This window comes from Myotis lucifugus, unplaced genomic scaffold (assembly GCF_000147115.1).
Source record: "Myotis lucifugus unplaced genomic scaffold, Myoluc2.0 scaffold_184, whole genome shotgun sequence".
Taxonomy (NCBI): Eukaryota; Metazoa; Chordata; class Mammalia; order Chiroptera; family Vespertilionidae; genus Myotis; species Myotis lucifugus.
In genome coordinates this window covers 891,931-907,653 of record NW_005871232.1, presented here as the reverse complement: position 1 = coordinate 907,653, position 15,723 = coordinate 891,931, and the positions used below count along the sequence as shown (strand labels likewise).

The 15,723-nt window shown below is 41.3% G+C and overlaps 1 protein-coding gene across 1 annotated transcript; it reads left to right on the top strand.

The window, feature by feature from the left end:
* Window positions 1-8,103: 8,103 nt before the first annotated feature.
* On the top strand, window positions 8,104-12,805 carry LOC102423703 (interferon-induced protein with tetratricopeptide repeats 1-like). The gene is given in 3 exon segments (XM_006096616.3): window positions 8,104-8,250; window positions 11,077-12,477; window positions 12,479-12,805. Coding segments are annotated over 3 exon segments (1,434 nt in total). The 5' UTR covers window positions 8,104-8,245; the 3' UTR covers window positions 12,507-12,805.
* Window positions 12,806-15,723: the final 2,918 nt, after the last annotated feature.

Sequence of the window (15,723 nt, the reverse complement as noted above, 5' to 3'; positions counted from 1 at the left end):
GTGGCTCTTCCACAAAATACCACGTGTGGGCGCGCACGTACAGTGCAATTGAAACTTCGTGGCCCATACGCAGAAGTAGGTATTTTGTGGAAGAGCCTCACTCAAGGGGCCAAAGAGCCGAATGTGGCTCGCGAGCCGCAGTTTGCCGACCACTGGACTAGGACTACACAGAGTCATGATCATCAATATCACTGTCTTCCTCCTTCACATCTTGTCCCACTGGAAGGTCTTCAGGGACAATAGCAAGCAAGTAGCTGTCATCTCGTATGACAACAATGCTTTCTTCTGGAATACCTCCCCCCAAAAATGCCTGAGGCTCTTCTTGAGGAGATGGCATTCTTTTCAGAAATATGTTCTCATGGAGGTTTGCTTAGTTTGTTTCTTTTTTTTTCACCACAGATTTGCTTGTAAGCTGATAATGCACCATGAACATTCCTCTGTAGCAATATAAACCTTTTATTTTGGGGGGGGGGTCTATGTTTTCAAACTCTTTTAGGAACTTGTTGAAGTTTGCAAAAGCTTCTGCTCAACCCTCCACTGTAAATTTCCTGGGGGGCGGGAGGGGGTTCTTCTTCTCTTCTCCTGCAGTTTCCTTTACTCTTGCTTCTTCATCAGCTCTGTGTTCCTCTTCCAGGTCCAACAACCCCTCAGTCAATTGTTCAGGAACCACCTCAATGTCCTTCTCATCCAAGTGTTTTCCATCTCAAACATAGCCTTGTTGATTTTTGCAAGTTCTTCATCATAGGCAAATTCACTGAAGTCATAGATTAACTTTTTGAGTATCTTCTTCAGATGGCAATCATACTCCTGGGTGACCTCATCCCAAGCCCAAGCAAAACTCTTGAAGTGGGCATAGATGTTTTCGTTCTTCCAGAATTGTATCAGTGTCTTCCTCAGTGGCAGCAATAGCTTGGGCAAAGCTCCTCCTGAACTAGTAGGCCTTAAAAACTGCTATAACTCCTTAATTCATTGGTTGGCTCAAAGAAATGGTGTTTGAAGGGAGAAATACCACTTTGATATTGGATGAAGGTCACCAGCGAAGGGGGATGTCGAAGAGCATTATCAACAACAAACAAAATCTCAAAAGGCCCGTTATTCTCCAAACAGTACTTCTCTACTAAGCCGGCAGAGCAATTCGGGAGGGCATCTTGGAAGAGGAGCCGGGTCATCCATGACTTCTTATTGCTCCCGTAGAACACTGGCAAGTGTGCTGGTTGATATCCTGAAGGGCCTGGAGTTCTCAATGTGTCCAATCACAAAGGGTTTCAATATATAACCTGCAACATTGGCCCCCAGCAAGACCGTTATCCTGTCCTTAAAAGCCTTGAAAGCTAGCATTGACTTGGTATTGTCTTGACATCCCCAACTTCTCTTTATCTTTATTCAACTTTTCCTCTCCTACCTGAACTCCATTTGTTATCTCCTACTGGCTGTGCTGTGAAAACTAATCTAAACAATGGGTATATATAGGGTGCCCCCTAAAATGTGTACACACTTTAATAGTTGATAACCCACTTAATTTTCACTCCTTTTCAAGTTTAACTGATTTGAAATAATGGGTGAAGCCAGACAAAGCTTTGAACAAAGAAAATTTATCCTAAAGTGCCACTAGATGTTTTTTATGGGGATACATAAAAGATAAAGTTTATGGTACAAAACTGGTAACTGTTGACAAATTGAGGGCCCCCAAATTCCAAATGAAATGATTCTTCATGCATATGATTCCATTGCTTCATGCGTTATCAGCAGTGCCTGGACCAGAGCAGTCATCAGTTTGAAAACAGACACTAACAAACAAAATTATTCATTTCTGTAGATTCTTTTAAATTTTGAAAATGAACTGTATGTTAATAAACACTGACTTTATAATCATTCAAAATGTGTATACATTTTGTTGGGCTACCCTGTATATGAGAGTATTATTTGTAGAAGTGATTTTTAACTAGGGTCGAGGAGATCAGAAGGAAGAGGAGGATTCTGCCTTTCGGGGCAAAAACAAGTTGCATTTGGCAACATCTAAAGACATTTTCAAATAATATTTTTTTTATTGGTTTCAGAGAGAGGAAGGGAAAGAGAAACATCAATGATGAGAAAGAATCATTGATCAACTGCCTCCTGCATGCCCCCTTCTGGGGATTGAACCCACAACACAGGCATGTGCCCTGACTGGGAATTGAACCCTGACCTCCTGGTTTATAAGTCAACGCTCAATCACTGAGCCACACTGGCCAAGCTAAAGACACTATTTTTTTTTAACTTTTTTCAATATATTTATATGGATTTCAGAGCAGAAGAGAGGAGAGAGAAAGAAACATCAATGATGAGCGTGAATCATTGATTGGCTGCCTTCTACAAGCCCCATAATGGGTATTGAGCCTGCAACCCGGGCATGTGCCCTGACCAGGAATGGAACCATGACTTCCTGGTTCATAGGTAGACACTCAACCACTGAGCCATGCCGGCCAGGCCTAAAACACTTTTTTTAAAAAATATATTTTTATTGAATTTTTACAGAGAGAAAGGGAGAGGGATAGAGAGTTAGAAACATCGATGAGAAAGAAACATTGATCAGCTGCCTCCTGCACACCCCGTACTGGGGATGTGCCCGCAACCAAGGTACATGCCCTTGACCAGAATCGAACCTGGGACCCTTCAGTCCACAGGCCGACATCCTATCCACTGAGCCAAACCGGCTTGGGCCTAAAACACTTTTGACTGTCACAACTATAAGGTGCTATTGACATCAAGTGGATATACACAGTGAAGCTGGGTAAATATCCTACAATACATGAAATAGCTTCCTACAACAGAATTATCCAACCCAAAAGTCAATGGTACCAAGGGCAAGGAACTCTGGTTTACATCCATCTCCTGGAAGTGTCATTGAAAATAAGTGTTTATTCTGAAACTTGAGGAGTCATACCGATTACTTAAGTTTCAGTTTCCCATGCAGATTTTAATCAGTTGTCATATTTCACTTTTTACTTCCCTTTTTCTTATGTTGATAGGAAGAAATTAAAAAAGAATATACTAATGATTTCCCAAGGATCCATCCATACCAACAGTCTGCAAAAAAAAGTTTGATATTCAAATTCCATCTAGTAATTTCAGCATGTTCAACATCCACTCAACAGCCGCGTCTTTCTTCTCAATCCTGAAAATGTATTTTCCTTTAAAATTTTTGATGGGGTTTTTGTCTCTTTGAATTTGAATTTCTAAACAATACAAGTAGATAGCCAGGAGGGGTTTTTTCTTTTAAATTTTATCATTGGTTGCTTACATGTTATCCATTTAAACTTTAATAAGCAAAAAATTATCTCTTGGACCAGATACATGAGAGAAAGGAAGGGAAAGAAGTAGGACAAGAAAAAAAACACATAATAAAGGCACTAGAAATTTTTTCAAACGTTGGAGCTCTATTAAATTTTTCTACATCCTTGGCGAGGAGTAAATTTGGATTTATTTTTTCACCCCAAATAAACTGTTCAGTACCTTTTCTAAAATATGTCAGGGAATTTCAATCACACAATGGACACCAGGGATCATCACGGCCCTAGTTCCAGCCCTCATGTACTTCAAAATCACCTGAGGATTTATATTTAATATTGAAGTTAATATTAAAGTTAGGGGTCCCTTCCCAGAATCAATTGGTTTGGGATGAGCCCTAGTTAGCATTACTCTCTTTATATATATATATAATTGATTTCAGAGAGGAAGGGAGAGAGGGGAGAGAGAGATGGAAACATCAATGATGAGAGAGAATCATTGATTGGCTGCCTCCTGCATGCCCCCCATTGGGGATCGAGCCTGCAACTCCAGCATGTGCCCCTGACCAGAATCAAACCTGAGACCCTTCAGTCCGCAGGTTGATGCTCTATCCACTGAGCCAAACCAGCTAGGGCTAGCATTACTCTTAAAACCTCCCTAGATAATTCTACTGTGCAGTAGGGGGTTGGGATCTAATAAGCTATTCCAAATCAGTTATTTATCAGATATGGAAAGTGAGGCTTATAGAGGTGAAGTGGCTTATCATTACTGGTCATTACTGGTTAGTCATTCAGGGAGCGGATCCTAGCTAGACTGCTGGGAATGGAATCAGCCCAATGCTGAAATTTCATTTTTTAAAAGTTTCCTTTTCTGCAGTTCTTGTTTTCTTTTCTAACTGTTCACATACACACACACACACACACACACACACACACACACACACTCTTCCTTGTCTATTTCTCTCTTTAATACATGTCTGTCTTGCATCATTCATGGGTGTGGTTATGTCAGGGAGGCACGATTCTGAGTACCTAACCAGCCTGAGCCATGGAACCAAGACCACCACCAGTTCATAGCAAAGACAAAAGAAACATTTTGTCTGCCTCTTTGCCTTCTATCTAATTACAAACCCAACTGCTTTTCTCCACAAGAATTCCGAATACACCTTGTTCACCAAAAGGAGATAGTTTCTAATGCCTTTATTTATTACTTTCTTAAAGCCTGAACTTTTATCAGAATACATGGAGCAACCTGTCTTATTTATTCAGAACTTTTTATTTGCGCAGATCTTTCTGACTAGTTCAGGATGTGGTAAGCAGAATCGAGGTAAAAGGGGTGCTGAGTTGTGAAACTAACAATCTTTGTTGAGCAGTCTAGCAGAACAAGGCTGTGCCTTGAAGGGCTGATCACAAGACTGCACCTGTGCTGGAATGAGCCAGCTTCTACCTATAATGGCCTGTCCCCTTTTTGATGAATATGCATAACTAATCCCAGAAAAGGTAATTCCCCTGTCCATTCGGGGAGACACTGCTTTGGGAGATGTCCCCAGTGCTCTCCTTGCTTGTTGCAAGTAATATTCCCTTGGTTGAGGTTCACTGGGCTCTGCTCACCAAGAAACAAACCCTTTCTGTTCAGTCCCAGTGTCCCAGTGGAAGCTGTTAGATTTGAAGAGGACTGAGATGAGAAATGAACTAGGGAGGAGGGATTGAGCAGAAACTTTTCAGATCTGGCAGTGTGTCCAACTAAGTGTTTCTAAGAGGAAAATATTCCTGCAGCTGTCCTTCTGTTTATTATTTTAAGTGACAAAGTATGGGTAGCTTTTTTTTTAAAAGAAGAAAGCATTACTTTAACTTGATGACTTAAAATCACCATCAACATCATCATGATCATCATGATCATCATCATCACCTCTTATTTGGATGCTTCTATGTGCCAGGTAGATGCTAATGTTTAAACTCAAGTGCTATGAACTATAGTTAAAGTTAAGTTTAGAATTTGACTCAGAATGTGGGTATCCAGGCTGGAGCAATAGAGGGCTCTCCAAGCCAAAACACAGCACTTTGCTTTTACTTCCTGCCCAAGTGATCCGAGATTAAGAGATTCTCTTGGTATTTGGCTTGTTTCCTTCATTCTTGAACCAGGTGGATTGTTTATTTCTTTCAAGCTGAAACCCAAAGTAATAGTATCCTGGGCACTTAATTAGGAGTGGATGAATATTATATTATACTAGTAGCCCTGCGCATGAATCTGTGTGCCAGTAGCTTGCCAGTAGCTTGCTGCTGCCCTCTGGTAGCTCTCTTCCCGCTGCCCCACCTCCTTCCCCCTTCCCCCTCCTCATAGCTTGCTGCCCTGCCCACTCCTATAGCTCTCCAAGGCTCACTTGTAGCTCGCTGCTCCACCCTCCTGCTGATCCGTGATCCGGTTGTTACGTGGTCGGTCATTATTCTTCACGGTGTAATGACCATTTGCATATTACATCTTTATGACATAGGATATTTGATTATAGTAGATTTCTTCCGTATATAGGAGGCTAACTAAAAATGGAGCTGCCTCCCTCAATTCTTCCTTTACTGTGCAGTCATCCAGAATCCAGCCACCAACCTCCATGATGAGCAACAATGGCTTAAGTTCTCCTTTAGAGTATGAGGCAGATCTGATTCCATCCCTGACCAGTTTACTGGGTTTTTGCAGCACTAGATACACCCTTCAATTTCACCCCAGGTCCAGTTATTGGTAATCGGATTTCATACAACTCAGAACTCACCTAGAAACCTCATAAGACACAGCACATGGTCTTAATGGTGAAGCTGTGGGTTAGAGATGCCATCAGAACTTTCCATCTCTTATCTCAAATGCTCTATTTTTCTTGACTCAATCACCTGATATTCTTCTCTGTGACTAAGCTTGCTTTGCTTTTATTCTTTTCAGCCCACATAGAAAAACATGGCTGACAATGGTACCCAAATATATATATGTTACAGGTCCAACACTTCCCAGTGTCAGCTTTCCAGTGAAGCCCATATAATTGTCTCCTCTCAGTAAACACCCCCCCCCATGGTTAAATTAACTGTGGCTAGGTTTAAGTTTGCTTTGCAAATCTGCCAGGGAATCACCACTTTTCTCCAGGTATCAGGAGAGTGGAGAAATTTCCAAAGAAAAATCGGGAGAAACGGGAGCTTGGCAGACACCAGTAAAAGGAGACTAATCTGTACCCAGAATCCCAGCCTCCCTATTTTTCTCCACCTCTTTCCACACACAGCACAAGTACAGAAGATGACATGGGCCAGGTGGGGTAGGCCAAGCCTGAATGCCATGGGCACCAAGGGACTGGACAATGCTCTTGCATAGGTGTGACAATCATGTCTGGTGAATAAGAACACATTGGGTAATTATCATAGAGAGCATTAAAAATAAGAAAATACTGCCATTCAGCATTAACAATATTTTTGTTGTTATTAATCCTCACTGAAGGATATTTTTCCCATTGATTTTTGGAAAGGGGGAAGGAGGAGGAGAAGGAGGAAAGAGAGAGAGAGAGAGAGAGAGTGAGAGAGAGAGAGAGAGAGACTGATATGAGGGAGACAGCTTAATTGGTTGCCTCCTACACGCTGCAGGGCAGGGAATCAAACTTGCAACCCAAGTACATGTAATTAACTGGGAATTGAACCTATGACACTTGGGTCTACAGGCTGACACTCTAACCACTGAGAAAAACAGGCCAGGTCAGCATTAACATGTTTTGTTTAGAGTCTCGATATTGTAGTACAGCCCTAACTGGTTTGGCTCAGTGGATAGAGTGTCATCCTGTGGACTCAAGGGTCCCAGGTTTGATTCCGGTCAAGGGCATGTACCTTGGTTGTGAGCACATGCCCAGTAGGGCGTGTGCAGAAGGCAGCTGATGGATGTTACTCTCTCATCGATGTTTCTGGCTCTCTATCCCTCTCCCTTCCTCTCTGTAAAAAAATCAATAAAATATATATTTTTAAAAAAGATCGTAGTACATACATTTTCCCTGTTCCTGTGTATAAGGAAGATGTTACAGGCCTCTTATAGTCACTGACCATTCTCCAGAAGGGTATGCAAAGGCATAGAATAATTCATAAGACACAAGATCTCAGAAAATAGGAGCAAAGTTGGGTTAAGACTCCAGTTTATCCCGGCCAGCCGGTGTGACTCAGTGGTTGAGTATCAACCTATGAACCAGGAGGTCATGGTTTGATTCCCAGTCAGGGCACATACCTGGGTTGTGGGTACCATCCCTAGTAGGGTGGGTGCAGTAGATAGATGATGCTCTCTCAACTTTCATGTTTATATCTCTCTCTCCTTCCTCTCTGAAATAGATATATAGATATGGATATAGACATAGACATACATATACATATACATATACATATACATATACATATATATATACATATACATTTAACTCCATTTTTAGAGATTTGCAGAAGTGTGTACCATAAAATGAGCCATTTCTGTTTCCAGATGAGCAAACAGGCACAGGTCTGGGGAATGTCCTGGACAAGCTCACACAGCCAAATTGTCATAGGTGGCCTTGGCTCCAGATTCAGTGGACTTGATATAATTGGCATCTCCTGCCTCCCAGGTTTCTATAAGGCAGGGTAAAGACTCAGAGAGGAATTGGCACATCACTGAAACTGTTCTTCACCATCGTCACCTCAATCCCTTCTCAAAACCAAGCAAAGGAAGCACTTACAGCTTTAGTTTCATTTTCACTGGCAGGAACTCTGAAGGCATCAGTTTCACTTTCCAGTTTCAGTTTTCACTGTGGTTTTCAAGTTATTATTTAACAACACGCCCACAGTTTACCTTATTAGTCAGCTGTTTACCTCCCTTATATAGCCCTGCCCTGGGGCTGAAATTTACCTGGAATCTACAAGACAGGCTGGACAGATCTCAGTGGAGCCCATCCAGCTAACCAGAACACTGCAAACTGCTGCCTGAATTCTTAGCAACCATGAGGTATGGATTTCTCTGCTTCTCTGCCTGTTTGCCTAAAGTTTTTGGGGAAAAGGCTAATCATTATTATCTCGACAGACTTAGTTTCAGTGATGTCAAGTCTCCTCACTCTTCTGTTTGAGCATCTGCTTGTGGACTGAGTGTGTGTGTGTGTGTGTGTGTGTGTGTGTGTGTGTGTACATTCACACACATAGATAAATTGTTGTATTTATTCAGGCATTTTCATTTTTGTTAGCATCGCCCTGAGGAAACTTACCTCATGTTAAAAAGTCCAAAGAAAAGGAGGGAAACAGGAAAAGAATTTCACAGGGAGAAGATGATCCCAATCTCTGAAACTATTTTCCACCAAACTCACTTCTGTCTGACATAGGGAGGGAATGGACAGTTTGTCTGGATAGAGAGATTGCTTTTACCGGGCTCCTGGCTGTGGAAGAAATGCAGGACCCACACAGCTGTGTGAGCTGCGGTCCTGAGGTCTCTCAGATGTCTGGAGGGAAATATTGGGGGGATGTGGTGGGAGCAGCTCATTGCCTAGAAGACAAGGCCTTGCTCAGCAGGCTTCTGGTCTCACTGTCAGCACTGCTGAACTCCTTCAATCCAACTGGATTTAAGATCAGCAGATGACCTCCCTTGTGGGGAAGCCAGGTGCTCTGCAGATCCTTGCTAGCCTCCTGTCCCCGGGGCTTGGCTGCTGTTCACTGTATTGTCTTCTTTCAATAAAGGGCCTAATGTGGGAATTTCTATATTGTCCAAATGAAATCTAGATTCAAACAATCCCGGAGAGCAGCAGATTAAAAGAAGGCATAAATCAATATTGATCTGTGAATTTCCCCTCAGTGCTCCAATGGGTAAAATTCTCTCATCATTGATGTTTCTATCTCTCTCCCTCTCCCTAATCAATTAATACACACACACACACACACACACACACACACACAGACACACACACATACATACAGACACACACACACATACATACAGAGAGAGAGAGAGAGAGAGAAATTTTTCATCACTCTGAGGGGGAAACTTCATAGTCATTAAGCAGTCACTCCCTACTCATCCTTTGACCCAGGCCCTGGCAACTATTAATCTACTTTCTGTCTCTATTGATTTGCCTGTTGTGGATATTTCCTATAAATGAAAACATACAATACCTGGTCTTTTGTGACCAGCTTATTTCAATTAGCATAATGTCTTCAAGATTCATCCATGTTATAGTATATATCAGAATGTCTTTCCTTTTTAAAAAAAAATATTTTTATTGATTTCAGAGAGGAAGGGAGAGGGAGAGAGAGATAGAAACATCAATGATGAGAGAGAATCATTGACCAGCTGCCTCCTGCATGCCTCCCACTGGGGATTGATCCCACAACCCAGGCATGTGCCCTTGACTGGGATCGAATTTGGGACCCTTCAGTCCACAGGCCGATACTCTATCCACTGAGCCAAACCGGCTAGGGCTGTCTTTCCTTTTTAAGGTTAAATAATATTCCATTGTATGCATATATCACATTTTGCTTATCCATTCATCCCTTGATGGACATTTGCTTTGCTTCCACTTTTGGCTATTGTGAATAACGCTGCTATGAATACAAACATTCAAATATCTGTTCCAGTTCTTGTTTTCACTTATTTTGAGTATATGCCCAGAAGTGAAATTGCTGAATCATATGGTAATCGTGTGCTTAATTTTTGAGGAATCATCACCATTTTCCACAGCAGCTGCCCCATTTTCCATTCCCACTATACACAAGGGTTCTAATTTCTCCACATCCTCACCAACACTTGTTATTTTCTGGATTTCTAAAAATATAATAGTCATCCTACTGGGTGTGAAGTGGTGTCTTATTATGGTTTTTATTTCATTTCACTAATGATTGATATTGAACATCTTTTCATGTGTTTATCAGCCATTTGTATATCTTCTTTTTAATCAGTTGTTTGTTTTTGTTGTTCAATTGTAAGTCTTGTATATATAATCTGCATATTAATCTGTTATTGGATACATGATTTGCAAGTATATTTTCCCATTCTGTGAGTTTTCTTTTCACTGTATTGGTAATGTTCCTTGATGCACAAAAGTTTTAAATTTTGATGACGTGCAGCAAACCTATTTTTACTTTTGTTGCCTGTGCTTTTGGTATCCTATCCAAGAAATCACTGCCAAATACAATGTCATGGAGTTTTTTCCCTATTTTTTTCTAAGATTTTCATAGTTTCAGGTCTTACATTTAGGTCTTTGATCCCTTTTGAATTGCTTTTTCTTCTTTCTTTTTTGTATAGGCTGTAAAGCAAGCATGTCAAACTCGCAGCCGGTGGGCCATTTAAATAAATGAGGCATGTGGCCCACCAGCTACGAGTTTGACATGCTTGCTGTAAAGTAAGGGTTCAATTTCGTTCTTTTGCGTGTGGATAATCAGTTTTCCCAACACATTCGTTGAAACACTGATCTTTCCCCATTAAATGGTCTTGGCACATGTGTCCAAAATCATTTGACAATTGTTATGGTCTGAATTGTGCCCTAACCCCCCAATTCATATTTGAAGCCCTAACCCCCCATGTGACTATATTTGGAAATAGGGCCTGTACGTGAAACCCATGATAGGAAGGGCTGACTATATGGAAACAAACCTAGGTGAAACTGGGCCCAGCCAGTTCAAACCTGTGTTACTCAAAGGGCCAACTGTAGAGGAACTCTAAAAAAAAAATAAAAATGTAAGGCAGGTATGTCCTTTGCAAGGCTGAGCTATATATGTGAAGTGTCTTACTTGGCTTCTTTCCATTGGCTGTTTCTCACCTAACAAAGAAAATCTGCTTTTATTTTCATAGTATGAATGCTGATGAAGATCAGGTCAAAGCTAGGCTGGCACAGTTGAGATGCCACTTTACATGGAAATTGCTCATTGAAGACACTGAACTGTCTGATTTAGAAAACAGGGTCTTTGATGAAATTGAGTTCCTAGACACAAAATTCAATGTGGGAATACACAACCTACTGGCCTATGTGAAACACCTGAATGGCCACAATAAGGAAGCCCTGGAGAGCTTGAAAGAAGCTGAAGACTTAATGCAGGCAGAGCACGCTGGCCAGTCAGATGCGATGAAGCTGGTTACATGGGGCAACTATGCCTGGCTGTATTACCACATGGGCAGACTGGCAGACGCCCAGATATACCTGGACAAGGTGGAGAACACTTGCAAGAAGTTTGCCAGCCCCTCCTGCTACACAATGGAATGCCCTGAGATGGACTGTGAGGAAGGATGGGCCTTGCTGAAATGTGGAGGAAAGAATTATGAACGGGCTAAAGCCTGCTTTGAGAAGGCTCTGGAAGTGGACCCTGAAAACCCTGAATTCAGCACTGGGTATGCGATTGCTGTCTATCGCCTGGATGGCTTTAACAAAACACCACACGTTGATGAGGCATTTTGTGTGCAGCCCCTAAAACGGGCCATCAGGCTAAATCCAGAAGATGCATATATTAAGGCTCTCCTCGCAGTGAAACTTCAGGACCTAGGACAAGAAGCTGAGGGAGAAAAGTACATTGAAGAAGCACTGGCCAACACGTCTTCGCAGACCTATGTCTTTCGATATGCGGCCAAGTTTTACCGAAGAAAAGACTCTATAGATAAAGCTCTTCAGCTCTTAAAAATGGCTTTGCGGGCAACACCTTCCTCTGCCTTCCTGCATCACCAGATAGGGCTTTGCTATAGAGCACAAGTCTATAAAATAAGCAAAACTGCAGGCTGGCAGCCTAGAGGACGGGATAGAGAAAATATTGACAGAATAGCAAGATTAGCCATATCTCATTTTGAATTTGCTCTGGAACAAAAGCCAACATTTGGAATTGTTTATATACACCTCGCAGATATGTACATACAGGCAGGCAATAACAGAAAAGCTGAAGATGCTTATCAAAAACTGCTCTGCATGAAATCACTTGAAGAAGAAAATATGCAAGAGATTTATTTCCGCTATGGTCGATTTCAGGAATTTCAAAAGAAATCTGAAGCCGATGCAATTATCTATTATTTAAAAGCAATAAAAATAGAAAAGCCATCATGGGTAAGAGATAAAAGTATTAGTTCTTTGGAGAAAGTGGTTTTAAGGAAACTTCAAAGAAACCCAGAAGACATGGAAAGCTTGAGCATCCTTGGGTTCACCTACAAATTGAAAGGAGAAATGAATAAAGCCCTGGAGTACTATGAGCGGGCCCTGAGGCTGGCTGCTGACTGAGAACTCGGTGGGACATGCTCCTTAGATGCTGAAATATGGACCACGTTGACATTTCATTTGATTTTACGTTAAGGTGCACTAATCATCTTCTCTGCTTGCTGCTTTCAGAAGCGTGTAACTTTTGAACAATCACTCAAGCCTGATAAAATACTACTTGTATTCAAAAAAGAGTGAAGCTGAATATATATGCCTGCGTGTGTGAGAAAGCAAGAGACATTACCCATTTCTCTGCGAATGTTATGTAACAGAAATAACAATTTGTTAAGTAAATTTGTAGCAAATAAAGCTTGTAGCAAATAAAGCACTTACTTACATAGAGTAAAATGATTCATTCATTTGATCAACAAATAGTTTTCAGTGCTAGATACCAAATATACCATGGTGATGTAAGGAAAATTCTTCTTTTAGACCCATCTTAGGGTTCTTGACTGGGGCTCCATAATTTAGACTAAGAATGACAGAATATGAAGAGAAAAACAAACAAAACTTGATAAACATGTGCATCTTACATATACATGGGAGTACCCAGTGAGGAGTAACTCAAAGAGGTGGTTAGATCTTGGGCTTATATAGCATCTTAACAAAAGAACAATACATTTTCAGAGAAGTGACAAGACACAGGAAAAGAACTTGGCGTTTCTAGGGTGACCAGGGTGACCCCCCAGGAGCAGGAGCCTGCAATAGTGTAGGTAGCAATTAGCAAGAACCTAGGCTAGGGCACCTATCATTTACTTTACTACTGTGATAGGTGCCCTGGCCATCAATGTCTCTGTTCTCATGATGCTGCTAGAGGTGAAACTGCATTGGAACTAAGAACCTCTAGCTATATCCTGCCTCCGCTTAGATTACCCACCATCAGTGTGAGTCCCCAGCCAGACCAAATGTGATACAGACACCTCTACTGGAGTCCCATGCTCAAAGGAATATGCCTTTTTTGACATTCCCCTTCATCTCCATCCTTTCGCGCAGGCCTCTTTCTGAATTCCAACACTGATTCCTCTGAATTCAACATTTCTTCTATCTAACTCCACCTTCTATCTCTTGAAGGCTGTACTGTGAAAAGTAATTTTTAAGAAATAGGCATATCCATGAGGGCATTATTTGTAGCAGTGATTTTCAGCTCAGGTTGGGGAAAGATAATAGGGAAGAGGAGAATTCTGCCCCTCAGGGCAAAAAGAAATTGAATCTGGCCAACTTCTGTAGACAATGTTGGTTGTCACCACTACAGGGTTTTACTGACATCTAGTGGGTATATAGAAAGATGCTGGGTAAACATCCTCCAATGCCCGGACAGCTTCCTACAACAAAGAATTATGTCAATAGTACCACGGTGAAAAAACTGATATACATCCATCTCCTGGAAGAGTTATTGAAAATGAGTGTTTATTCTGAAACTTGGGTATTTACCTATTACTTAAGTTTCATTTTCCCAAACAGATCTTAGGTCAGTTGCTAGGTTTCACTTTTCATTTCCTTTTTTCTCTAGTTGCTGTTTTGTACATGTTCATAAGAAGAAATTTAAAAAAACACACACACAAAAACCACTATTGATTTTTCCTAAGAATCTACCCAATCCAACAGTCTGTGAAAAAAAAAAAGATTGATATTCAAATTCCATCTAGTAATTTCAGCATGTTCAACACCCATTCAACAGTCAGGTCTTTGTTTCTTCTCAATCCTGAAAATGTATTTTCCTTTAACATTTTTACAGATGGCTTTTGTCTGTCTGAACTTGAATTTCTAAAACATATAAGTAGATAACCAGGAGGTTTTTTCCTTTGATTTTTACTATTGATTGCTTATTCATTCAAACCTTAATAAGGAGAGACTGTCTCTGCCCAGATACAGCTGAGAGAAAGGAAGGGAAAGAAATAGGAACAAGGAAGAAAAAGCATGGTCAAGGCACTGGAAAATTTTCAAACATTGGAGATTTATTAAATTTTTCTACATCCTTAGTAAGAAGGAAATTCTAGGTTTATTTTTCTACTGACACCATTCAGTACCTTTCTAAAATGTGGTTTTGCACTTAACATAAATATTACAATAGCCTACAGGCCACCACCATCCACATAACCTCTCTGATCTCATGTCTTAGAACTTTTCCCTGCTCTCTTCACTCCGACCACATCATCCGGGCTAGCCAACTATGCTCCTACAGCCAGGCCTTCCTGCTTACTGTTTCCTCTGCCCGGCACACACTTCCCTAACTGCACATCCACTCATTTGCTCAATTGCCACTTTCTGTGAAATCTTCCCTTACCCACATATCTGTAACAGAAAAATACATTGAACTTCAACCCTCTCTATGCTTTTTTGCCATAGAACTATCTTATATATAATAGGTTTTTTTTGTTCATCTTAATCTCACTAGAAAATAACTCCATAAAGGATAGATCCTTTGTATATTTAATTTATTGCTGTTATCAACAGTGCCTGAACAACCTGTGGTTCTTAGCAGTTGTCTGATAAAATTTATTGAATGAATGAATGAATGTTTGAAGTCGAAGGGGACTAAAATTTAATGTGTGGATATTTAGCCTTTTTTGCTTAGATTGGCAATACCACCCCTATCTTTATTGGGACCTTGGGAAGCACTGTTGGCATGGGCACAGAAGGCAAACACTATACAATTGTGAGGGGGGGGGGGGGAGGGGGAGTGTATAAACTTCTCTACAAAGCTATTCAGCAGTACCTACCAAAATTTAAACTACATATACATTTTGACCCCAAAATTAATCTAAATTTACCCAATGGAAATAATGGCACAGATGGGCACACATCATTGCAATGTTGTGTGTTGCTTTAGTTTCAGCTTAGGATGCACAAAGCTGTAAAGAGTATCACTGCCACTCTTTCAACAAAAATAACACTGAACTGCCTGTCATTTTATTAGTATTATTATTTTTAAAAGGTTAACCTAGTGGCACGGGGACTCAGGGAGACCAAAGTCCAAAGGCCCAGCAGCGAATTTAACTCGAAACGACTCTGAGGTCCGCAAAGGTTCCCTCTCCCCTCCCCCTCGCGGCCCCTAAGTCCCCCGCGGGGACAGGGAGGGGGGCTGCGGGAGTAGGGGGTCCCCCGTCATCCCTTCCAGAAGTTTCCGTTTCCTAGAGCTGGACTCCGCCTCGTCGGGGATCCTATTCCCTTCCCAGTTTTCTCTTCCCGCTCGGGCCCTGCCTTTAACAAAGACAAACGCCCAGGCTCCGACCCAGCTCTGCAGACGCCTTGAGGCAAGTGAGCGA